This window comes from Bos taurus, chromosome 19 (assembly GCF_002263795.3).
Source record: "Bos taurus isolate L1 Dominette 01449 registration number 42190680 breed Hereford chromosome 19, ARS-UCD2.0, whole genome shotgun sequence".
In the NCBI taxonomy this organism is placed as follows: Eukaryota; Metazoa; Chordata; class Mammalia; order Artiodactyla; family Bovidae; genus Bos; species Bos taurus.
The window spans coordinates 8,635,691-8,660,671 of record NC_037346.1 but is presented as its reverse complement, the minus strand read 5'-3'; the positions used below and the strand labels follow the sequence as shown (position 1 = coordinate 8,660,671).

General features: G+C 47.2%; 2 protein-coding genes and 1 long non-coding RNA gene across 6 annotated transcripts; 2 read left to right on the top strand and 1 right to left on the bottom strand.

Annotated features, from left to right (window-relative positions):
- Positions 1-513: 513 nt before the first annotated feature.
- On the top strand, positions 514-5,504 carry MRPS23 (mitochondrial ribosomal protein S23). Of its 4 annotated transcripts, none has more exon segments than NM_001046192.2 (5): positions 514-583; positions 1,406-1,576; positions 4,357-4,434; positions 4,635-4,761; positions 5,113-5,499. In NM_001046192.2, coding segments are annotated over 5 exon segments (573 nt in total). In that variant the 5' UTR covers positions 514-539; the 3' UTR covers positions 5,266-5,499.
- Positions 5,505-15,407: 9,903 nt separating this feature from the next.
- Positions 15,408-15,757, bottom strand: LOC132342995 (oligosaccharyltransferase complex subunit OSTC-like). The gene has a single exon (XM_059878384.1). It carries the CDS (start codon positions 15,636-15,638, stop codon positions 15,408-15,410), a length of 231 nt encoding a protein of 76 aa, XP_059734367.1. The 5' UTR covers positions 15,639-15,757.
- A 7,143-nt stretch (positions 15,758-22,900) lies between these two features.
- On the top strand, positions 22,901-24,304 carry LOC132342994 (uncharacterized). The gene is made up of 2 exons (XR_009491630.1): positions 22,901-23,078; positions 24,124-24,304. It is a non-coding gene; the product is annotated as an uncharacterized lncRNA (long non-coding RNA).
- The last annotated feature ends 677 nt before the right edge of the window (positions 24,305-24,981 follow it).

Sequence of the window (24,981 nt, the reverse complement as noted above, 5' to 3'; positions counted from 1 at the left end):
CGATTAGGGTCTGGTTTTTCCGTTCCTGCGTTCCAAGACCCTCCTTAGTTATCTGCTCTTCCGTCCTTGGGTCACCACATGTGACTCCAACCAAAATGAGACGCAGACTGAGCCTAGAGCTGGTGATCTCTGATCTCCGCCTTACGAATTCCTGGCCTTGTTGGCTCCCCCAGGACCTAGGCTGCGTTTCCCTACTCCCTCCCCATCATCTTCCCTGGCTCCTTCAAGAGCAGAGGTGGCCAGAAAGGGTAAAGCGACAAATAAGCCCTCTCCTGGATCGGTCATGTATTGCTTTTGCCCGGCTTTGGCTCTCTCCCGCCCTGGCGGCTCGGCTATCGAGTGCTCCCGTCTGAGCCTGGCGAGTAGCCGAGGGTGCGGCGATTCGGCCATCCTTTGCTTCCGCCTGGCCCCGCCCTCCCGTTCGAGCCGCAACCCGGGCACTGCGATCGGTGGCTCGACCCGCGACTTTCGCCCACTTTGCCTGCCGCGGGCGCTTCCGGTTCCGGTACAGGCACAGCGCGGGATCTAAGGCCCCAGGCATGGCGGGGAGCCGGCTGGAAACCGTGGGGAGCATTTTCACGCGGTGCGTGCTCGGAGCCGAGGGTGTGCCGAGGGCGCGAGCGCGTCTCCCCCTTTTACGCCCTTTTTTGGGTGGGTCTGATCCTGGCCAGGCTTTTCTCGTGCTTTGTCCTGCTTCTGAAAAATTGTGCTTGGCTGCGTCACCGCTTGAATTTCTTAGCTCGCACGTTCAAGATCGCACCTTTCCGCTCTCCAAGTGGAAAGTGAAGTGAAAGTCTCAGTCGTGTCCGACTCTGCGACCCCTTGGACTACACAGTCCATGGAATTCTCCAGGCCAGAATACTGGAGTGTGTTGCGTAGCCTTTTCCCCTTCTGCAGGGAATCTTCCCAACCCAGGTATCAAACCTGGGTCTCCCGCATTGCAGGCGGATTCTTTACCATCGGAACCACCAGGGAAGCCCAAGAATACTGGAATGAGTAGCCTGTCCCTTCTGCAGGGGATGTTCCCGACCCAGGAATCGAACCGGGGTCTCCTGCATTGCAGGCGGATTCTTTACCAGCCGGGCTCCAAGTGGAGGTCTCTGGGAAAAATAAGGGAGGATGGGGCCGTTGGGTCTGGTCAGAACAGTCTTTGCATTTTCCTTGATTGGACGTGGATGAGGCGAGGGGAGTGGAACGCACATGAGAAGGTGGATTAACCCTGAGCACTGTTTGGTTGGTTTGGAGTTTGGAAACATTTTACCATCTAGCAGGTAGGGGACCCCCTGCTCTGCCCTCCTTCCGGTTGTCTTCTGGACTCCGCGACCCTGCCAGTGTCTCAGACTGCATCAGGGGCTCAGACAGGCTGTTGTCACTTACTGACGTTTGTTCTTTACTCTTCCTTCAGGACGCGAGACCTGATTCGGGCTGGGGTGTTGAAGGAGAAACCCCTTTGGTTTGACGTATATAACGCCTTCCCTCCGCTGCGGGAGCCGGTCTTCCGAAGGCCTCGCTTGCGATATGGCAAAGCTAAATCTCCCACCCAGGACATCTTTTACCACGAGGATCAGATTAGAGCGTGAGTGTGGCGCCCATACGGTGGACCAGAGGCAGCAACTTCAGAAGGAAAGGTTTAGCCAGCAGTCTGGCCACTTCCATAGAAATTATCTCGCCAGATTAGGAAATCAGTGCCCCTCCCCAGGACAGAGAAGCAGAAGTTCGAATTAGAACCTGGTGCCCAGCAGCTGACCAGCCATTGCAGTTATAGCTACGTGTTTCTGGGCATCTGTTTGGTGTCTGGCACTGTGTTAAGCCCCTAACAAACGTTACTTCATTTAGGTTTTACTCTAATCCTGCAAGATAGGTATCCTCGTCTCCGTTTTAGTCATGAGAACTGTGAGGCTCAAGGAGGTCGACTTGACCGGGAATTCACAGGACAAATCTCCTTCCCTTAAATACTGATGTCAGTTTTTAACATCTGGAATGTTAGGATCAGAGACTGTGTCTAATTGAAATGAATACATATCCCTTATTCTTGCCCCTATTCCTGAATAAGAAAAAAAACTTAGAAAGTCATCATATTGTTTATTGAGGTCCAGGCGCCCACCTTTCACTTGAAAACCACGCTGCCCCCCTTGCCCAACACACCTCTGAGGTAGGAGAACAAGTATGTTCTGGCTGTATTTGGAAATTTTCAGAGGTCTTTAGGGCATTAAATATTCTTCCAGTACTTTTCTGCTCAGGTCCATTCCATTCACTTGGTCAGGATGCTTTCAGGGTTGTTTATATGTTAAAATCATTTGTGCTTCTGTGTACACAGCAGCGGAACTGGGTGGTGGTCATTGGAGAATGGAGTATTTTACTGCATCCTCTTGTTACTTGTAATGCCCAAATTATAACACTGTGAGCTTAAATAGTTTTTTGAACCTTTATCTTTTCTTTGGCTTTTTTGTTTGTTTTGATGTTTTTGATATTTTAAGGACTTATAACAACAAAATAAGTTTACTGAATGTGTGCTTGCTCAGTTGCGTCTAACTCTTTGTGGCCTCATGGACAGTAAGCCCACCAGGCTCCTCTGTCCATGGGATTCTCCAGGCAGGAATACTGAAGTGGGTTGCCATGTCTTCCTCCAGGGGATATTCCTGACCCAGGGATAGAACCTGAGTCTCCTGTGTCTCCTGCACTGGGAGGTGGATTCTTTACCACTGAGACATCTAGGAAGCCAAAATCTTAATGGAAAAAGCAAAATCATGAAAGTAATAGAAGAAAACATGGGATAATTGAAAAATAATCTCAATGATATTAATAAAAGCCTACCTAAGCGTGACATAAAAACCCAGAAGCCAGGGCTTTCCTGATGGTCCAGTGGCTAAGACTCCTTGCTCTCGATGCAGGGGACATGTCGCAACTGAGAGTTCACATGCTGTAAATAAAGATCCCGTGTGCCATAACTGATTGCTGGCATAGCCAAATAAGTAAATATTTAAATAAACTTATTTAAGTTGAAAAAGAACACACCAAATCTAGAAGCCATAAATGAAAGCATTAAAGTTTTCTGCACATAAAAACTACCATAAGCAAAATAAAAAATCGGCTGACGTACTGGGAAGAACTTTGGCGACATGTATGACGAAGGGCTAGTTTCCTCTTTACGTTGCTGTAAAACGACTAAAAGGAAAAAATGGGCAAAGAACATGGATAGGTCACAGAAAAGGGAAATTCCTTTGCTTTTAAACATGAAAAGATACTGAGTCTGTTTAATAAGAAAAGCAAAACTACAGTGAAGTACAACAGGTGACCTGTCAGACTGATAAAGGTCAAAAAGTTGGGAAATATAATATGGTCAGGGTTTGGGGAATAGGCAGTCTCCTATCTGCCTATTGATACCCTTGTCTGGGTATAAATGGATACAGCCCCTCCCTCTGGAAAGCATTTTGGCAGTTTGGAAGGTCAGATTACAAATTAAGGTATCTTGACCCAACAGTACTATTTTTAAAAAATAGTTTTTTAATTTATTTATTTTTGGCTGTGCTGGGTCTTCATTGCACCAAAGGCTTTTCTCTGGTTGCGGAGAATGGGGGCTACACTCTGTGGTGCACGGGCTTCTCAATGCAGTGGCTTCTCTTGTTAGGAAGCATGGGCTCTAAAATGTGCGGGCTTCAGTAGATGTGGCAAATGGGCTCAGTAGTTGCGGCTCCTAAGTTCTAGAGCACAGGCTCAGTAGTTGTGCACGGACTTAGTTGCTCCATGGCATGTGGGATTTTCCCTGACCGGGGACCAAAGCCGTGTCTCTTGCATTGGCAGGTGGGTTCTTCACCACTGAGCCACCAGGAAAGCCTCAATAATCCATTTTTATGAAATTATTCCATAGTACACCAAGAAATGTGGATAAAGGTAATCATTGCAACACTAAAATAGCAAAGGACTAAAAGCAATCTACATGCAGTGAATTGAAATGATCTCTGAGAAATATTAAGTAAAAAGGCAAGATGTGTTTACTGTCCTGGGGGTTACACAATGTGGCTGAGCACAGGGAATGATAGATACATGTATACTCATATGGATAGAACATTCCTGGGTGGGTACACAGGGAACTGGTTAGTGTTGCTTACTTGGAGGGGAACTGGGAGATGGGGTACAGGGCTGAGGGGGAGTGCTACTTTGCCCTGGATGCCTTTCTGTAACATTTCATGTATTTACCATGTGCACACATGGCTTATTGAAGACAAAAGCTGTTTGGCTCAGGGTCTGTAAGTCATGTTATACTCAATTTCTCAGGGTCTAGCAATTATTCTTTACTCCATTCTTGGCCATGATCTATAACTGGAGATTTATATTGTATTGTTTTGTATTTTCAAGGAAATTTTATGCAGCCTATGGATCTGGTCCAAAAGCTTTTGATCTGTTCAACCCAAACTTCAAGTCTACCTGTCAACGGTAAGTCAGTCCACAAGTCTTGGGTTACCTTTCCTTGTTTTAGAGCTTAGTTGTCAGGTTGAGGAGTCTTGTTGAATTCCACTTGAGGAAAAAGATGTTCCTATGGGAAGATCTCTTAAGGGAATACTTGGTAATGTGTAACAGCAGGATTTGACAACTCTCAGTATGCAGAGCAAAGATGTGACTGCTTGGAATTCTAGGTTCGTGGAGAAGTACATTGAGCTACAGAAACTTGGAGAAACAGATGAAGAGAAGTTATTTGTGGAAGCAGGGAAGGCTTTGTTGGCGGAAGGTGTCATTTTAAGACGAGTAGAAAAAGCAAGGACTGTGAGTATTTTATTATCACAGCTCTTACTAGGATTGATTGTCGGAGGTTAAAAGAAGGCTTGGTTTTCTTTCTCCACCCGTGGTTCCAGATCAAATCCTGGTAGACTGAGTAAACTAGAATTTTGTGGTAAGGATTGCTGCATGGAACAAGTGAATTGTCATGAGGGCTTTTAAAATTGTGGTTCTGTAGAGAGTTTTCGTGTTTATTGTGTATAATTGAATTTGACCTGAGATAGTAATGCTAAATTTTTGACTCAGTGATAGAATGTGCCTCGTCATATATTAATACTTTGAGCCAGTTGAATGAAAGTGATAACGTTTGAGTGATGTACTTATATCTGGTGTTTTAAGCAACAGGAAGGTAGTCAAGTGTCCCGGAAATCTGAATCCATGGGTGTCGAATCCCAAACTGCATTGGAGGAGAACCCGCCTCTGAAAGAAGTTCCGCAGGCCCAGCATCTGGAGTCACCTGGGGAAGAGTCCAAAGGCCTCTCACCTCCCTGAAGAATGTGTAATCTGTGTATACTGCCATCCAAGCTGGATTCACTACTGGAATGTTGAACTGTTTTAACAGTTGAACTTTGTAAATGTTTCCTGATCTCTGAGGCATGGTGTTTGCCTTCTTTGGGTTCCCACTTGTAGGTTGTCATAAAGCTCTGTATTATGGTTTGAAGAAGCAGTTGTGTGAACTTTTATGTTATGGTGGTATTAAATAAAGAGTTCCTCGGTGCTTCTAAAGTAAATTTACTTTAAAATTGTAAATAGCGTGAGAAAACCTTTATAAGTACTGTTTGAATGGGATTCACTCTGAGTTGGTTTGCTTAGACTCTTGTCTCGGATCCATCCGACTCTGACTTGCATATCACATGTGGTTCCCTGGCCAGCTGTTTTGTCTGTGAATAATCTTTACTTTTTGCTTGAGAGGCCAGGCTGACATGTGCTTTGCAGTAAGAGCAAGGACCTGTCACTGATGATGAAGTAAGGTCAAAACTGCAATCTCATGAATTGAGTGCTGGAGACAGCATAGACCTGCACATAGTAGGCTGCTCAGGAAGATTTCCTGAATGAATGACTGATCACATGTAGCTGAAAAATGAATTCAGACGATGTCTCTGTAGGTAACTGAGCTGCCAAGAGGGATGACACCCCCCACCCCCATCCACCTGCCTCCCTGGTGTCAAGCTGTGCTTACGAGTTTTTGCCAGCTGTCCTGCTTTATTCATTTTCTTATCTTTTACTGAATAAATACTCCTCAGCTATTATTAATGAGCTTCTTCAGAAACTTCTTCCTTTCAAACCCATGTAGCTTTCCCCCCCGTTCTTTGTGCAGTGTCTTCTGTATCCTGGTAGGTTAGGGGCAGGGCCCACATCCCACCACCCGGACGCCTTGCGCGCGGTACTCAGGTCATGGAAGGTCAAGGCATATACGAGGCAAAAGCCACTCTCAGCCATGTTACTTCCCCTACCCCCCACCTTTGTCTTTATTCTACAATTCCTCTTGTTTAGGGAATGCTTTGCATTTAGCTGGGGAAGTAAATTATGGCCATTCAACACTGAGTGCCAAGGCCTTGGGAGAAGGATTTCAACAGGGGGAAGAGACTTGTGTTCTCAGAGGAACCATCGGGGCTGACTTGTTACCTTTCTAAACCTTTCTAGGATTTAAAAGGCAGTTTCTTTGTCCTAATGGTGAAAATGTTTAAAAAATTTATTGGTTGCATAGTTAAAAACTATGCCCCTGGTCCAAAATGCCCATGGTGAAAAGCCAGTGTCCTCCCCAGTGTATCCCCCGGCCCTCCCCTTTTTCCTTCCGTAAGGCCACCACCATCACCTGTTTCCAGAAATAATTGTGAAGGTGTACAAGGGCACATTCTGCATAGTGTTCTGTACCTTGTTTTCCACTAAAGTCTCAGATCCTTTGGATGCATAGCAAGCCTTTAGGTTGGATCTCAGTGATCAAAACAGTCAAAGGGGATGCCATTGTGAGCAGCTGGGTGGTGGTGCCAAGCACCAGTTCACGCAGAGCCAGGTTGGGTCCCACGATTCGAGGGGAGGTCTGTGAGCTGCTGGGCTAAGTTGGAAGTGTGCTCAGCACCCCCACCCACCCACCTGGAGCTAGAGAAAGAACCTAGGAGTTCCACTGCCCTGAACGGAACCCCCCAAAAGGATCCTTGAACATCTGCTCCCTTCCCACTGGCAGTCCCTGGATGAGGGGGTGGGTGACCAAAATTTAGGCGTCTGAGGAAGCCAGGGTGGAAAATCTTTAAAAAAAGAAAAAGCAAGAAAATTCCCTGGTGATTCAGTGATTAGGACTTGGCTGTCACTGCCAAGGGCCTGGATTCAATCTCTGGTTGGGGAATCCCACAAGCCACGTGGCATGCCAGTAAATGAAAAAAACAAGGTCAAAGGTGTGAGGCTTCCTTGGGGCATTCAAAACTCTTCCCATGGTCATTGTGAACAAAAGCCATTACCAGGTCCCTATAGTGTTTGGAGAGTGGAAGTGTGATCTCATTCTTTTTAAAAATTGACGCATTTATTTGGCTGCGTCAGGTCTAAGTCGTGGCTGGGGGTGTGGGTGGGGGGAATCTTTGTTGGGTCACGCAGCATCTTTCATTGCGGTGCCCTGACCCTAGCTGCAGCCTGCAGGCTTAGTTGGTCCGCAGCATGTGATATCTTAGTTCCCTGACCATGTCCCCTGCATTGCAAGGTGGATTCTCAACCAGTGGCCTAGGAGGGAAGGCCTATGACCTCTTTCTTAACTTAAAGAAACTTATCGTTGTTGGGAAGATAAGGTGACTTTCAAAGCAAGATGAACAGGAGTCCTTTTAAATTAGTTTAGTGTAGAGAGACAGGAAGAGGGTCAGCCCTGGACTAGTCTAGGACCACTGCCTGGGGAGCCTTGAAGGCGGGGTGGGAGGGATGTGAAAGTGTGCCTGCTGCTTTTTCTGCCAGGAACCACCTGCCTGCCACCATGGTCTTTAAAAACCATTATTGGCCTTTTCACATGGTATCTGTGCTCGAAAGCTTTACTAACACTCACGGCAGTTCTCAAGTCCCCGTTGAGCCCCTTCCAGGCTGTGCTCGCTGCAGTCCCAGGTCCACTGTTTGGTTGACCCCGGTCTTCCATGCTAGGGTAGCTCTCCTCTTCCCATTCAGAGCAGGAACAAGGGCAGAAATCCTTATATGTATGCACTTAAGCATTAAATCAGGAGTGGGCCCCCCATGGGGGTTTGCTGAGCTGAAGCCAAGGAAGGCATATGTCCAGGTCACAGTGAAATCTGCACAAGATGAGTCTGTAGGTCTGGGTTCTATTCCGGTTGTTCCAGTTTTTACTGGTGTGACCTTGTGCCCATCATGGTCTCTCTGACTACGAAATAGGGATGGTATTTGCCTCTTTGGCTTCCAGTTAGTGTTAATACTATGACAATTACTTGAGACAATGAACACAAAACTCACTTATAATATGTGTGATGGGTACCTTTATTACGCTCTTGAGGAGCAGTGGAAAACAGGTTTGAACAGATAGGCTGGGATCGGATCATGGTGGCCTCCGTAACTGCACAGAGGAGTTGAGTGGGTGTAAGAAGGTCGGAGCAGAGAAGTAACATAGTGAAGACAGCGTCAGGTCAAAGGAAGATTCGGCCAGACGCGACATACAGAATGGGATGGGGGGTGGGCAGTGAGGGAGGGAGGAAGAGACATGTCAGAAAGACTTCGTCTCTGCAGTCATCCCACTTGGAGGCAGAGACTCTAAGCTTGCCAACCTGAGTACCGGAAGAACAGTGACGTCACTAACAGAGGTCAAGGTGGGGAAGAGAGCTGCATTTCTCAACATACTGAGTTAGAGGACAGCATTCAAGTGGCAGGCAGAGATATGGGTTGGAGGTCTGGGAGATGGGGAGGAAACCTCAGCACAGGGAAGGGCTGGAGCCAGGAGAACGAATGAGCTCTCAAGGGAAGAGGAAGGAGATGCAGGATGTGGGAGCTGAACCAGGTGAGTGCTTAGGACTGGAGAGTAAGAATGTTAGCAAAGAAAACAGGTCCAGCATATTCCTGTGTCTAAATAGTGAGGCTTGTTGCAGTGGTCCTGCATTCACCAGGTTTCATACAGTTCTTCGTTTGCTTTTGTTGGGTAGACCTGATACTTTTAAAGATTTTTTTTTTAATGTGGAACATTTTTAAAGCCTTTATTGAACTTGTTACAATATTGCTTTTATTTTATTTATTTATTTTATTTTTGAGGCATGTGGGATCTTTGTGTCTTAGCTCCCTGACCAGGGATTAAACCCACACCCCCTGCATTGGAAGGGGAAGTCTTAACAACCGGACCACGAGAGAAGTCCTATGGGTAGAACCGATCCTTGACTGTGTATCCTTAAAAGGCAAGCACAACTCTTTTTGTAATTTTGTGTAGTCTTCCTTGACTTATGATGGGGTTAAGTCCCCACAAACACATCGTAAGTCGAAAATATCATAAGTTTACAATGCATTTAATACACTTACCACCCCTCTACATCAGAATTTAGGCCAGCCTACCTTAAACACGCTCAGAACACTTCCATTATCCTATAGTTGGGCAAAATCCTCTAAGACAAAGCTTATTTTATAATAAAGTGTTGAATATCTCATGCAATTTGTTGAATACTGAAAGTGAAAAAGAGGATGGTTGTCAGAGTATCGGTTGTTTGCTCTTGTGCTGGCACGGCTGACAGCATCACGAGACTGTATCATGTACCTGTCGCTAGGTTAGGAGAAGATCAAGATTCCAAAATCAAAGTACAGTTTCCATGGCATGCAGATTTTTCACACCATTGTAAAGTTAAAAAATTGTAAGCAAACCATTGTAAGATTGGGGACCATTTGTTTAACACTCAATATCCTGTTCTCTGATAGTGAAACTGGTATTACAGGAAAAACTGTGCCTCCGAAGAATTCTTGGTTTTCTTAGAATGATACCCTTTCCCCAAATGAATAATGGCTGGGGACTTCCCTGGTGGTCCGGTGGCTAAGACTCCACGCTCCCAGTGCAGGGGGCCTGGGTTTGATGCCTGGTCAGGGAACTGGATCCCACATGCTGCAACTAAAGATCTTGCATGCCAGCAAGTAAAGACCTCCAATGCTGCAATGAAGATCACGGCAACGAAGACTGAAGATCCCACGTGCCACTAAGACCAACACAATCAAACAGACAAAAATAAATGACGACTTGCCACTTGAAGACACTCGCCGGCTTCTTTCTTTTCAAACAAAGTGGGATGAGAATCTTATCATCCGATTCAAGTGGGATGATAAGGCTTTCTCTGAGGCCAGCCCTGATGCCCCGCTCTGTTCTCGGGCACCCAGACGAGGCTCACTCGGGTTGTGCAGCCTCGTTCATCCTTCTAGGCTCTGACCAAGCCCGGCTCAGAACCGGGCTGTCCGTTTCCCTGACTACCTGGGAGCTGCACCATGTGACAGGGTGGCTTTGAGAGTGAAAGCAAGCTGGCACTGTGGAGCTGGGAACGAGGAAATGTGAGTCGAGCGTGTGTGCGTGTGTGTCTGTGTCTGTGAGGTTGGGCGTTGTTCCTGAGCTCCATCCCAGAGCTGCCAAAAGGTGGGAGACTGACTGGCTGGGTTAATCATGCATTCTGAGCTTTTGATGGGGCCCGACAAGACAGATGCCTGAGCAGGTTCAGTGAACAACTTGGTTGAGGTCACCTTGGCTGATGGAGGAAGGGCACTTGCCCTCCTGTGGCAAAGACAGGAAATGGCTTTCCTGTCACTTCCAGGGTAGCGCTCAGTGTGGCAAGCGGGTCTCTGATTGGATGAGCCCAGCACTGGAGCAGTTTCTGTGGAGAGGTTGAACCAGACAAGTGTTTATTGCTGCAGCACGAAAATTAAAAGGTTGCTAGGGGAAGGCAAGGGAGGCAGGAAGTTAAGTGCTGAGTCCCCTACAAATGCCGCTGCTGTGGTCCGCCCCCAGCCCATCGGTGCAGATTACAGAGAAGGGATTTTCCTTAAATTCTAGCTGACAATGAAATTACATTTGGGGTATAGTTTTACCCTCGACTGATGCTTTTCCTGAACTGGAACTGAAATGTCAGTCACCTGACCTTCTAGTCACTCAGTTCTTTTAATTAAAAGATGGTTCTAAGCAAAATCCAGTAGTGGCCCATTTATTATTTATCAAGCATTTTCCTTCCAGCAGTTAGTGAAAGGTCAGTGGCTTCAACGGATGCTTTGTTTTGGGTGAGCAGCTTAGATGAAAAAGATACACAATCAATCTCCACTCCCTCCTATTTGCTCACAGGCAGGACACTGTTTAATAGTCACTGTGGCATTTAGGATCTCAGACCTCTTGAAACATGCGGAAAAGTGCATGTGCATCCCTTGCTGCTGAACATTTCTCCAAAAGCAAACATCAGGTTGTGATTATGGTTAATAATGAGATATTGATTGTTTGAAAATGTCACCGCCTGGGACGTTGGCCCCAACACCGCTAGATGGCGCTGCCCTCTCACGCTGACGGGCCACGATCGGTTCGTTTCCTTGCCTCGGGATACCTTGCCTTTCAAGGTTGGCGAGTGTCCTTGGAAAATGATGTTCTGGCTGAGATTTAGGAAGCTGAGGTCCTGGGGGTGCCTGGGGGTACAGTAGAGATGGGAGTGGAAGGGCCACAGGACACATGCCAAGACCTGCAGAGTGGGGGTGGGTGGACCCAGCGCAGTCTGCACCCTAACAGGAGCAGAAGGGGAAGGACCTAACCAGTGCTGAGCCCTTGGAGTCTCTGCCCGCAGCAGGGTTCTCTGACCTCCAGTCAGTCTGCGAATTTGCTTCAGAGGATGGAGGGAGAGAATGGTGCAGGCAGAGGGGGCAGTGCGGAGCCACGGAAACACCCAGGCCTGTGGCCAGACACCTGAGATTGAAACCCTGATCGGTTGCTTTGTCTTGTGAATGAGCAAGTGAATAGCTTGTGCCTCGGTTTCCTTATCTGCAGGACAGGAAACCCCACAGCTGCCTCTTGGAGTTGTGATATGCAGCAAACAAGCGTCAACAAACCGGATCTGTCTTCGCTCTCTCTGCTTGGAAAGCTTCAGCAACTGTTGATTCCCACTGGATGGAAGTGAACGTGCTTTAGACCAAAATGCAGAAGAAACAAAACGTTGGTGTCACATACCTTTTCACCAGATGCTTGTTTAATCATTTGTCTTTTCTCAACCCTCTCCCCCAGTAGTTACCATCTCCTTTATCGTCTTCCAGCCTCCTAGTAGCCAATCAATCAACCAAAAAACCCAAAGGACGAAACCAAAGACCATCCTGGGAACTTGTCCATCATTGGAACTTACCCAATGCTGGTAGGTTTCACTGAAAAACTTGCTTTTCTTTAGTTATTTCTTAAGCAGACTCTGTGTGTGTGTGTGTTTGTGTGTGTAGAAACTGGTGTCTTACTGGCATTCCTTCTGTCACTTTTTCCCTTTGTCATTGTTGCTCCCCTGCCTTCCTTGTGGTAATCTTTTCTCCTTTCTTTCTCTCCTCTGCACCCCAGACTGTAGGGGGTAGCCAGGGGGTCATGACCTAGAGGCCTGGAGGAAGAGCTCTGGCCTCTTTCCTCCGGAGGTCTCAGTCAAAAGAATTGTGCTCGAGTCCTGGCACTTGCTTCCCTGTGTGACTGTGGCTTTGAGTAGGTCACTTAATCCTTCTAAATATTCAGTTCTAGGGAAGTGAAAGCGCTCAGTCATGTCCAGCTCTTTGTGACCCCATGGACTGAACAGTCTATGGAATTCTCCAGGCTAGAAGAGTGGGTAGCCTTTCCCTTCTCCAGGGGATCTTCCCAACCCAGGGATCGAACCCAGGTCTCCTGCATTACAGGTGGATTCTTTACCAGCTGAGCCACAAGGGGAGCCCAAGAATTCTGGAGTGGGTAGCCTCTCCCTTCTGCAGGGGATCTTCCCAACCCAGGAATTGAACCGGAGAGCCTACTAGGTCCTTGAAAGTGTGTTTGTTGAGTGAACGAATGGACAAATAAACGTTTCCCCATCCATACCGTGGGGAGACTCGTACCAGCACCGTGTATGCTTTGGGGGCAGAACCCATACAAGAGACGGATGTGACAGAATGGTGTAAACGCTCGAGCCTCCTACAGTGACAGGAAATAGCGGTGTGGGGAGATGGAAATGGCCCTGGCCGCAGAGCCAGGCTTCCCCCAGGAGAACAGAGGCGGGGATTTTGGAGGGTCCAGAGCAGCAAGGAGGCTGGTGGTCTCTCCTGCTGAGGAGTCCTGCTGAGGAGGCCTGCTCTTGCACAACCCCCTGCAGACACGCTCAGGATCACCTACCGCACATTAAACGTGGGGAGAGGGGGTCCTGAGCTCTCTCACCGGCTTCCCTGGCCTCTGCCAAGTGCGGGAGACGGCCCTGCTCCAGCCTTGGTCCCTGCCGCTGCACCCTCCTGCGGCTTGCCAGGCTTGCCAGCTCCATCCCCCCGCCCTGGCCCGTGTGTTGCTTCAGCCGCTCGAGGCTTCCAGCCCACCCCTCCCAGGGTAAAATTCCGCCAACCACGGGCTGCTGTCGTCACTGCTGCCTCAGCCTTGGGCTGACTGTCACCTCTCACGGCAAGGCAGGGTCTCCAGTTCAGACCGGGCAGAGGGAGGGTCCAGGCCCAGGCCTGGCTGATCTCACCGCACCCGGCTCCTGCCACACTCGTGGGGGCCCCTGAAGTTAGAACAAGAGGCTTAACCTCAGAAAAACAACAAATTAAATCCTAAGGAGGCAACCTCGCCCCCTCTCTCACTTTCCCACTTTTGGATGTAAGAGAAAAGGAAGGGGCTGTGGGAGACAGCCCAGCTGAGTAGGAACATCTGGTAACCTGAGTTCCAGGCAGATAAAATGCACCAGAATTTCCCACAGTCCTACAGCTTTCCAGCGGTGTCTCCTGGCCTGGGCAACTTAAGTGCCAATCCAGCATGTTCTCAGAACTGGACCTGTTTATTCCTTCCCTTTTGATTACTGAAGTAATCAAAATCAAATTCAGACCAACCTCTGAAAAGAACCACTTTGAATACCTATGAAGTCAAGAAGGTTGAATTTAGGAAAGTCTCATCTACAGGACTTTGTTCCCCTGAGCTGTAGGCCACTTATAATTAATATTAATGAAAGACAGATGACAGATGCTTATTGCTCAACTGACAGACGTGCTGCCAAAGCCCACGGGGGTTACTTTAAGATCTAAAGGACTTGAATGTACTTCGCTGTCACGTTGAAGAGAATAGAACTTTCAGGGTGTAATCAAAATTTCGTATGTATGAGAACTCAGTGACCCACAGGCAATGTCTGCCTTAACAACACAACACGACACAAAAGAACTGAGTGTGCCGCCATTGCTTACCGACATTTAGAAATAGCTCCTTTAAGCCCCAGACCGAGGCGGGAGATGAAGGGAGACCATAAGTGCAGCACAGGGTCCGGCTCCTGGAGACCCCAGCCCAGACTCAGCTCATGCCCTAATTGGGAGACCCCAGCGTTCACTTTTCACTTTCATGCATTGGAGAAGGAGATGGCAACCCACTCCAGTGTTCTTGCCTGGAGAATCCCAGGGACGGGGGAGCCTGGTGGGCTGCCGTCTGTGGGGTCGCACAGAGTCGGACGCGACCGAAATGACTTAGCATTAGCCCAGACTCAGCTCATCCCCTAATTGGCTGTGACTTTGGGACGTCGTTAACCTTTTCAGCCATTTGTAAAATAAAGGGTTGAGCTGCAAGACCTCAAAAGGCAGAGTCTTTGGGTCTGTGGTTCCGAGAAGAACTGCAAAGCTGGGGCGAGAAAGCATGCTCCAAGACTTACTAAATACATACTCAAGGTCTTTTCAGTTTTTAAATGTTGATTATGGAAACACTCATAAAGGTAGAGAAAATAGTGCAATGATCCTCCACATATTCATCATGTAGACTTAACTCATGAATATTTTGCCATATCTGCTCGTCTGTATTTTTTTTGAAAATTTTTTTAAATAGAAAAATTATTTATTACTGCTCTTTTCATGTATCTTATTGTTCCAGAAACAGTCTTCCGTACATATCTGAAATGATGTACTGTCACACACTCTGTTTAAAGGCAAAGCCTCATTGATAAAGCTGATCAGCTGTCCAGAGTTCTCAGCCTATGGGACCTCACTTCCTGGTTTTACATTAATTTCTGAAGGTCAGAAAAGTCACCTCCAAAAAATGTCAAGGGCTTTGTAAAAAACAATCACTTTATTCAGTATTATAGCTGTAGAAATGAAGTACATTTTCTTTAAGAAATAAAAAAAAAAAACCACAAAGAAAATGCCACTTAACATCATTGGTACGTCAGTAAAGGCCAGCAGGGAAAAATACTGATAAGCTTGTTTCTGACACCAAAAAGGCATTCTAGTCCAAGCTTTAATATGGTTCCTATTTTTTCACTAGATGTTTCTTTTCTGCTATTTTTTATCCTTTTCCGTATTTCATATCCAAGGACTAGTACAGCCTTTAAATTTCATTAACAGGAGAAAATTCAGTACCTGCTGATTTCTTCTCAAAAGACACTCTAACCCATTAGATACCCCAGCAGCTTCATTCTCATGAAGACTCTAGCCATGAAAAAACTCAAACAGGAAGCTGGATGCAAGTCCTTCCATAACATACTGTCCATTTAGGCCAAGAAAGCTACTGGTCTCTGATGTCCGTGTTCATCAGTCACTGAACCAACACTTGAAGGTTCAACAATAACATCACAACGCATCCCTCCAGTAGGGAGGAAGTAAGACACCACCACCAGAGCGCACACCATCGTAGCCGACGGCATGTGCACCCAGGGCGGCTTCTTCAGCTTCAGGTTCGGGCATTCGAGCACCAAGAACGGGACTCGGTCCAAACTCTCCATGTTGGTGGCGGCAGGGGAAGCTCTCAGCCTCCAACCTCATGCGCCACCCACAAACAGCTGACATATTTTTAAAGTAAGTCCAGACATGGCCTCTGTCGCCCAAGGCTACAGTCTTTCCTCGTGGCTCAGCTGGTTAAGAGTCTGCCTGTAAAGCAGGAGACCTGGGTTCACTCTCTGGGTCAGGAAGATCCCTTGGAGAAGGAAATGGCAGCCCACTCCAGTATTCTTGCCTGGAGAATCCCATGGACAGAGGAGCCTGGTGGCTTATAGTCTATGGGGTCACAAAGAGTCAGACAGGGCTGAACAACTTTCACTTTTACCCAAGGCTACAGTCTGCTTTTGCGAGGTGCTGGAGTGACTGTGAGGAGATTCCCCATGTCCAAGGGCAGAGCAAGAGACTTCCAGAAAAACATTTACTTCTGCTTTATTGACTATGCCAAAGCCTTTGACTGTGTGGATCACAACAAACAGTGGAAAATTCTTCAAGAGATGGGAACACCAGACCACCTGACCTGCCTCCTGAGAAATCTGCATGCAGGTCAAGAAGCAACAGTTAGAACTGGACATGGAACAACAGACTGGTTCCAAATCAGGAAAGGAGTACATCAAGGCTGTATACTGTCACCCTTCCTGTTTAACTTCTATGCAGAGTACATCATGGGAAATGCTGGGCTGAGTGAAGCACAAGCTGGAATCAAGATTGCCGGGAGAAATATCAATAACCTCAGATATGCAGATGACACCACCCTTATGGCAGAAAGCGATGAACTAAAGAGCCTCTTGATGAAAGTGAAAGAGGAGAGTGAAAAAGTTGGCTTAAAGCTCAACATTCAGAAAACTAAGATCATGGCATCTGGTCCCATCACTTCATGACAAATAGATGGGGAAACAATGGAAACAGTGACAGACTTTATTATTTTGGGCTCAAAAATCACTGTGGGTAGTGACTGCAGCCATGAAATTAAAAGACACTTGCTCTTTGGAAGAAAAGTTATGACCAACCTAGACAGCATATTAAAAAGCAGAGACATTACTTTGCCAACAAAGGTCATCTAGTCTAAGCTATGGTTTTTCCAGTAGTCATGTATGGATGTGAGAGTTGGACCATAAAGAAGGCTGAGCACCGAAGAACTGATGCTTTTGAACTGTGGTGTTGGAGAAGACTCTTGAGAGTTCCTTAGACAACAGGGAGATTCAACCAGTAAACCCTAAAGGAAATCAGTCCTGAATATTCATTGGAAGGACTGATGCTGAAGCTGAAACTCCAATACTTTGGCCACGTGATGTGAAGAACTGACTCACTGGAAAAAACCCTGTTTCTGGGAAAGATTGAAGGCAGGAAGAGAAGGGCATGACAAAGGATGAGATGGTTGGACAGCATCATCCATGAGGTCGCAGAGTTGGACATGACTGAGCGACTAAACTGAACTGAACTGACAGTCTGCTTCTTTGAAAAACAAGACTTTAACAATACCATCATTAGGCCTGAGAAGATGGTAATTAAAAGTAATTTAGGGACTTCTTTGGCAGTCCAATGATTAAGACTTGGAGAGGGCATGGGTTTGACCCCTGGTCAGGGAACTAAGATCCCACATTGCCTTGCATGCATGCAATCCCCAGTCCACATTCACATTTCCCCATAGTTCTCTGGACAGGCTCCTAGCCTCCTCCTACCCCATGTCAATCCCTGGGGTCAACCACAGTTAACTACGTCTAGTTTTAGAGCCCCTGGTGATTCCCTTTCCAGAAATCATAGTTTATACCACCAATTCTTGTTTACCATCTGCGGTCACAGTGTTTGAGCTTCCTGCTAGGATGGATGAGGGTTCAGCTAACTTGCTTCCACTGTGGTGTATTTCCACCTAGTTCCTCTGAATAGTAATGTTGCAGGAAGGGGGACCCCTTCCAGGGCCCGAGAGTGGGCCTTTGTCTAACTCTCGGAAATGAATTGTCCAAGGAGACACATGCTGACGAAGCAAGAAGCTTTATGGCGCCCAGGTGGAGAGCAGCAGGGTGAGGGAACCCTGGAGGCCGGCTCTGCCACATGGCTGGCAGTCTCAGGGTTTATGGAGATGGGATTGTTTCTGGGTTTTCTTTGGTCCATCGCTCTGACTCGGGGTCTTTCCTGTGGACACACATCGCTCAATGAAGATGGATTCCAGTGAGAAGGACTCTGGGAGATTGGTAGGACATATGGACTGGCGTCCCCTCTCTCGGTTTGGCCTTTCCTGAATTCTTCAGGTTGGTTATAACTTGTTAGTTCTGCGTTCCTTACCAGGACCTCCTGTTGTAAGATAACAGAGGCAGGTGGCTACTATTTTGCCTGGCCAGGGCAGGCAGTTCTAGTCAGTGGTTCCCGTAACAGTAACACTGACTGAGGTTCTACTTCTGGTTGAATTGTGTCATCCCCCAAAGATATGCTGAAGTCCTCATTTCCGGTGCCTGTGAATGTCACCTTATTTGACAATCAGGTCTTTGCAGATGTAAACAAATGAATGCACAGTCATATTGCATTAGAGCCAGCCCCAAATCTAATGGCTGGCATCCTCAGGAGAGAGGTATTTGGAAACAGACCCACACAAAGAGGGAAGACAGCTGCGTGAAGACAGAGGCAGAGACTGGAGAGATGTGAGCAAAAAACAGAGTGCTGAGGGTTGCCTGCAACCAGCAGAAGCTGGGAGAGGCAAGGAGGGGTCCCCTCTTAGGCCCCTCAGGGACAGCGTGGCCCCGCAGGCCCCCAGAATTGTGAAAGAATAAATTTTTGTTTCAGACTACTCCATTTGTGGTGGTTTTTTATGGCAGCCCCAGGAAACCAGTACAGGGCCTTCCCAGGTGGTGCTAGTGGTAAAGAACCCGCCTGCCAATGCAGGAGACACAAGAGACACAAGTTTGATCCCTGGGTCAGGAAGATCCCCTGGAGGAGGGCACGGCAACCCACTCCAGTATTCTTGCCTGGAGAATCCCATGGACAGAGGAGCCTGGTGGGCTGCAGTCCACGGGGTCACAAAAGAGTTGGACACAACTTATGACTAAACAACAGCAGCAATGTAGGGAGAAACCCAGTTCTTCCCTCCTGGGTATTTCTTCCTGTGAGTTGCCTTTACTGCTCACAGATAACACGTCTGGTCAGCAAGTGTGTGGCCGTTTCCCCCTACAACAAACGATTCTCTGAGACATCAGCTGAGTATCCTACCGTTTAATTCAGTTCTGACCCTGTCTGCCGAGAGATAGCATTAGGTCCCCAGGTTGAGAGCCCAGTCTTTTAAGACTGCCCACCCCATCTCCCCTGCACATACCTCAGATGCCAGTCACAAATCCAGGTTATCATCTGTACTTCACACCAACCAGCTGTAGATCAGAGCTTCCAACTACCCGCTCCTTGGGTATGATTAATTTGCTACAGCAACTCACAGAACTCAGAGGAACACTTACTTACATTTACCAGTTTACATGTGATAAAGGACACAGATTAAAGGCCGGATGGAAGAGATGCACAGGACAAGCCCTCTGCAGGGAGTTTCCCTTGCAGTCCCGCTACATGTTTACGAACCCGGACGGATCTTGGACCCCACACTTTTGAGATTTTATGGAAGCTTCATCACGTAGGTACGATCAATCATTAACTCCATTTTCAGCCCTTCTCCCTCCTAAAGAGAATGGGGGGTCGGGGCTAAAAATTCCAAGCTTCTGACTGTGGCTTGGTCTTTCTGGTGACCAGCACCTCAACCAGGAACCATCCAAGAGCCCACTGCTTTAGAACAAAAGACATTCCTAGTCTGCTGGAAATTACAAAGGTTTCAGGAGTGCTGTGTCAGGAGCTGGGGACAGAGACCGATGTATTTATCGAATTACAAATCACGATATCACAATTACATAAGATGCATACAGCTCTATTTCTTGTTCCATCAGCTACCTTGACTGTATATTTCGTAAGATAAGAATAAGAACCAAAGGTTTCAACAGGCAGCTGAATGGACCCAGGGTCTGAGAAGTCAGAGGGATCGTGAGCTGCCCCAGGCAAAAGGGCACATTCTTCCGAGCTAGGTCATAGCTGCTCCAGCTTGAAGACTGTAGGGGGTCCCAGTGGTGGAACTGGAGCTGAAGGAGAGCCCTGCCCAGAGTTGAGGTTATCTCGCGTGCTTCTAGGCACCAGCTCCCAGAATCTGCCTGCTTCCCTCTTGCTTCTCAGAGACCTGCTCTTCTGGAAAGGTTCCGGATGCAGGCTGTGGAGATGGGTCCTCACAGAGCGGCTTCCTCTGAGTCTGGTTTTGACATGAAGCACCAGTGGGCATTGGGAGATGCTAGAAGATGATTGAGTGATGCTCCCCTTTTATTCTGTAGGAATGTTATTCACCATCTTTTCCACTCTGGAAATTCATGAGAGAAGTTTCTTTCACATCTTGATTCAAAGAAAATCTGTGCCTTTTCTGTACAAATCGGATGGCTTACTTTTGTGGTCTTGGAAAATCCAGTATCTTAGTTCCCCTTAGCTCTGGCTGTGAGGAAATTCAGAGTTAAAGTATCAGGCATGTGTAACTCTGGCGTAGGGGCTTACAATGGAACTTGCTTGATAGTTAGGGAATATTTCATGCATGCTAAAATTACAGAGACTATACAACAAATATTCACATACCCACCCCCCAGTTTCAGAAGCAAAATGAGCATACAAATGAAGCCCCCTAGGTACTCAGACCTGATTCCTTATCCCATGATAAATAGCTTCTTGGACTAGGTATTTATGCTTCCCACTTAAAAAATAATAAATTAAAAAAATTTTTCCCAATGTATGCATCTGTAACAAACACACAACATTATTTTGCATGTCTTAAAACATATTAGTGGTTTCACACTACATGTAGACCATATGTGTGTGTGTGTGTGCATGCTAAGTCGCTTCAGTTGTGTCTGACTCTTTTCTATGCTATGGACTGCAACCGGCCAAGTTCCTCTGTCCATGGGATTCTCCAAGCAAGAATACTGGAGTGGATTGCCAGGCCCTCTTCCAGGGGATCTTTCCCACCCAGGGATTGAGCCCGAGTCACTTACACCTCCTGCATTGACAGGCGAGTTAGTGCCATGCCCTCTTCCAGGGGATCTTTCCCACCCAGGGATTGAGCCCGAGTCACTTACACCTCCTGCATTGACAGGCGAGTTAGTTCCTTACCACTAGTATCACCTGGGAAGCCCGTACTGTAGATGTAGTCTTCGATAATTTGTTCTTTTTACTCAAAACTCTTATTCTGAGACTTGTGTTGACACATGAAATTAATTCCATTTTCACTGCTGTACAATATTCTATTATGGTTGTTCAGTTGCCAAGTCATGTCTGACTCTTTGCAAGCCCACGGCCTGCAGGACACCAGACTTCCCTGTCCCTCACCATCTCCTGGGGTTTGCCCAAATTCATGTCCATTGAATTGGTGATGCCATTCAACCATCTCTGTCATCCTCTTCTCCTTCCCAGCACCAGGGTCTTTTCCAGTGAGTCAGTTCTCTGTATCAGGTGGCTAAAGTACTGGAGCTTCAGCTTCAGCTTCAGCATCAGTCCTTCCAATGAGTTATTCAGGGTAGATTTCCTTTGAGATTGACTGGTTTGATCTCTCAGCTCCTCATAGCAAAATTCAAGTTTAACTTAAAGAAAGCGGGGAAAACCACTAGGTCAGTCAGCTACGACTCAAATCAGCATTCTATTCTTAGACTAGAGAAATTATGCTGTAGTGTTTAAGAGCATGGCTCTGGAGCCAGAATGCCAGGGTTCAAATCCCAGCTCTGTCACTTTCTAGATCTGTGACCTTGGGCAAATTAAATTTTCTGTGCCTCAGTTTCTGCAGCTATAAAATAAGGCCAAGGATAGCATGTACTTCATAGAGCTGATGTAAAGATTTGAAATAAGGTTGTAGTTGTAAAGCGTCTAAAATATGCCGGGTTCATGGGGTGTGCTCTTTAAGAGCTGGCAGTCCCACATTTATTTACCTGCTGGTGGGCTTTTAAGCTGTTTCTAGTTTTTTGTTTTGTCTCCAGGATGTGGCAGGGAACATTATTTTTTTAATTGGGATGTAGTTGCTTTACAATATTGCGTTAGCTTCCTCTGTACAATGAAGTGAATCAGCCATATGCACAGTAAATTCTCTCCCGCTTGGACCTGCCTCCCATCCCCTACCCACCCCCTACCCCATGCCACTCATCTCAGTCACCACAGAGCACCGAGCTGAGCTTCCTGTGCCATATAGCAGCTTCCCACTAACTATTAATACCTCTTTTACACATGGTCGTGTATATATGGAATCTAAAGTGGCTCAGATGGTAAAGTGTCTGCCTGCAGTGCGGGATACCTGGGTTTGATCCCTGGGTTGGGAAGATCCGCTGGAGAAGGAAATGGCAACCCACTCCAGTACTCTTGCCTGGAGAATCCCATGGACGGAGGAGCCTGGTGGGTAGTGTACATTATGTCTGTCCCAATCTCCCAGTTCACCCCACCCTTGCGTCCCCCCTCCCCATGTCCGCATGTTCTTGTCCTGAAATAGGTTCATCAGGAACATTTTTCTAAATTCCACATATATGCTTTAATATATGATATTTGTTTTTCTCCAGTCTCTAGGTCCATCCACATCTCTACAGATGACCCAACTTCATTTAATGGCTGAGTAATATTCCATTGTGTATATATGTACCACATCTTCTTTATTCACTCATCTGCCAATGGACATAGGGAACTGTATTGTAAATGTTTCTTTGTGCAAGAAAGAGACCCTCTGAGCTGAGTACACACCCGGGAGTGGGATTGCTGGGCTGCAGGGCGTTCCGGTCTTTCACTGTCTGGGCGGTGCCACATCCTTCTCCTGGAACTGCTGTGCTGAGCGGCTGAGTGCGCCCATCGCTCTCACCGTGGCGCTCTCCTAACGGTGTTTTGTGTACTACTTTCGCTTACACTTTGCTTGATCTTCCTTTCCCTTTGTCCAAATATCCCCATCTACTCATTTTTATCCTCATGCCCATTTCTATAAGCGTTCTTTTGTCCCTTCACCCTCCTTTTTTCTTTTGAATGAAGCAGAATCTAAATGCATAAGAATTAGGGCCTCACAGAATGGAGGTCATAATACAGGGCTGCCAGCTGCCCCCACCCTGGACCTGCAGGCGCCCTGGCTCTCGGCGTTTGGAGAGGTTGCTATGTTACGGCTGATATGAGTACTGAGTGTTCACTATGTCATAGGTGCCCTGGCTACGTTATCTTGTTCAGTCTTACAGCAACCCCATGATATAGGACCATTAGAGTCAAAGAACCTTGATTCGAAGGAGGCAGTGATGCCGGAGTCTCTGCTCTTAATCAAGGCCACTGAGGGGGCTGCCCAGCTGGGGTGACTCAGGCACAATTTGCATAGACTGCCGTATGAACAGCGCCCCCTGGAGGTGTCCAGTGCCATAGCCCTGGCCTTCTACTAAGTAAGAGCTTAAGGAAAATGCTTCCGACCTATCTGATAGGCTTAGGAGGGTAGGCACGTGACCCACTGAGGGGCTTTTCTGGTCTGGATTTATAGGAATTTCTTAGGGTCTTAGTGCTTCAGGTTCTACAAGCCTATTGGCGTGGAAGCCCTCCCACCTGTATACACATTTCTTTAGGAAGGGAGAGCCCAGCGTGGGCCCCGTGTGCTGACACCGACCATGTAAGGGCATGAACTCGGCCGCGGTTGGCGGTTCCCCACCTTGGTCAATGCAGACGTATTGAGCAGTATATTACGAGTGTGTCTCACTCCGATGATGTGTTATGGATAAGTCATTAAGGAGGCAGCTCACCGCGGTGATGTATTGGTATAATAGATCATCAGAGTGAAGTCTTCTGCCGACATACGGGCTGGCTCAAAGGGTGGTGGCATTCAGGGAAGAATTAACCCAGCAGCAGGTCTGGCTTAATTACAGGATAAAAGGTTTGTGAATGATGGGCTGAAGTCTGCAGCACCAGCATTTTGATTCTTGATGTAAAAGTATAATTGGGCTTCCTGAGAGAATTTTTGATTATTTCCAAACAGCTTTATCACAACAGCACAACTTTCCACATGGCTACAGGGGGGCACTTCTTCTTGGGGGGAGATCCCCAGGTCCTCTCCCCATCTGAGTTATGGTCATACTTTTGATTCGTGGGCCGCAGAATGAGTTAAGGGGAGATAAAATCCAAGCAGCCTGCCTTTAAGGCCTTCAGAATGATGTCCTTAGCAACCACACCATTGGAATTGACTGATTTATTCAAATCACCGTTAACCAAGGCAGTGGTTCTCAACTCAATCTGTGGGCATGTGTGGAGAAAAGCGGGCAGTCTGGCGAGCATGTGTGTGCATGTGTCTGAGGACATTAGCATCTCAGGGATAATAATAATAATCATGTTTATCGGACACTTAGCATTGTGCCAAAGGCTTTGCATGTATTATTTAATCTCATTTAATCCCTACGACAACATTGTGAGACAGGCATTCTTCTTCTTCTCATTTTCCAGATGAGGAAACCAGCCAAGGTTGCACAGCTGCTCTCGGGCAGGGCCTGATGCTGCAGGCGACTCTAACCGTCTCCCCTCCCACCTCCAGGCCGACCAACCCCCTTCCTTTGAGGACCCTACATCAGCGCTCTGTGGACAGGAGACCTCAGTGAGTGCAATTCAAGATGTGTTTGTTGAAAAAGTAAGTTTTATTTTAAGACACATAAATCAAATGTCTGGTATTAGTAAGGTCTCAAATTTGGTTCAAGTTTGTTATTTCTTGAAAAGCTCGTAGTTGGAGAGACTTCCTAGCAATGGTGGGTGAAACTGTTTAGCCCAATTCTCCCACTGGAGAAACCATAAAAGCTGCATAGGGACTTCCTTCATGGTCCAGTGGTTAAGAATCTGCCTTCCAATGCGGGGGATGTGGGTTCGATCCCTGGTGTGGGAACTAAGATCCCACATGCCTGGGGCAACTGAGCCCATGTGCCACGGCTACTGAGCCTGCGCGTTCTGGAGCCCGTGCAACACAATGAGATAGCCCTTGCACTGCAACGAAGATTCAGTGCAGCCAAAAAAAAAACTGCCTAAAACATTGTTTGAAATTTTCTTAGATAAAATTAAGTTCCTGACAGGAGACTAAGAACCACTAGGTCAACAGAGACGGAAGAATAGGAACCAGAGAGGTCAATGGTAGACCAGGAACAAGAGAGGCGAATAAGCAGAGACAGCTTGGCCCTGAGGGTTACCATGCTTACAATCCTGTAGCTCCCGGAAGAGAGAGCAATGGAAGCCGGAAGGCAGCCCTCTCTGCAGCCCCAGGGGACCCCCAGGGCTACCTGCTTGGGAGAGGTGATCTCAGGGTGGAGCAGCCTTCAA

Excerpts from the sequence above, each read along its gene's own strand:
- MRPS23 (XM_005219891.4), top strand. The coding sequence starts at position 1,201 with ATGAGAAGGTGGATTAACCCTGAGCACTGTTTGGTTGGTTTGGAGTTT. Across the intron at positions 1,577-4,356 it reads CACGAGGATCAGATTAGAGC|GAAATTTTATGCAGCCTATG; the intron begins GTGAGTGTGGCG and ends TGTATTTTCAAG. Across the intron at positions 4,762-5,112 it reads GAGTAGAAAAAGCAAGGACT|CAACAGGAAGGTAGTCAAGT; the intron begins GTGAGTATTTTA and ends TGGTGTTTTAAG.
- LOC132342995 (XM_059878384.1), bottom strand. The coding sequence starts at position 15,638 with ATGGAGAGTTTGGACCGAGTCCCGTTCTTGGTGCTCGAATGCCCGAAC.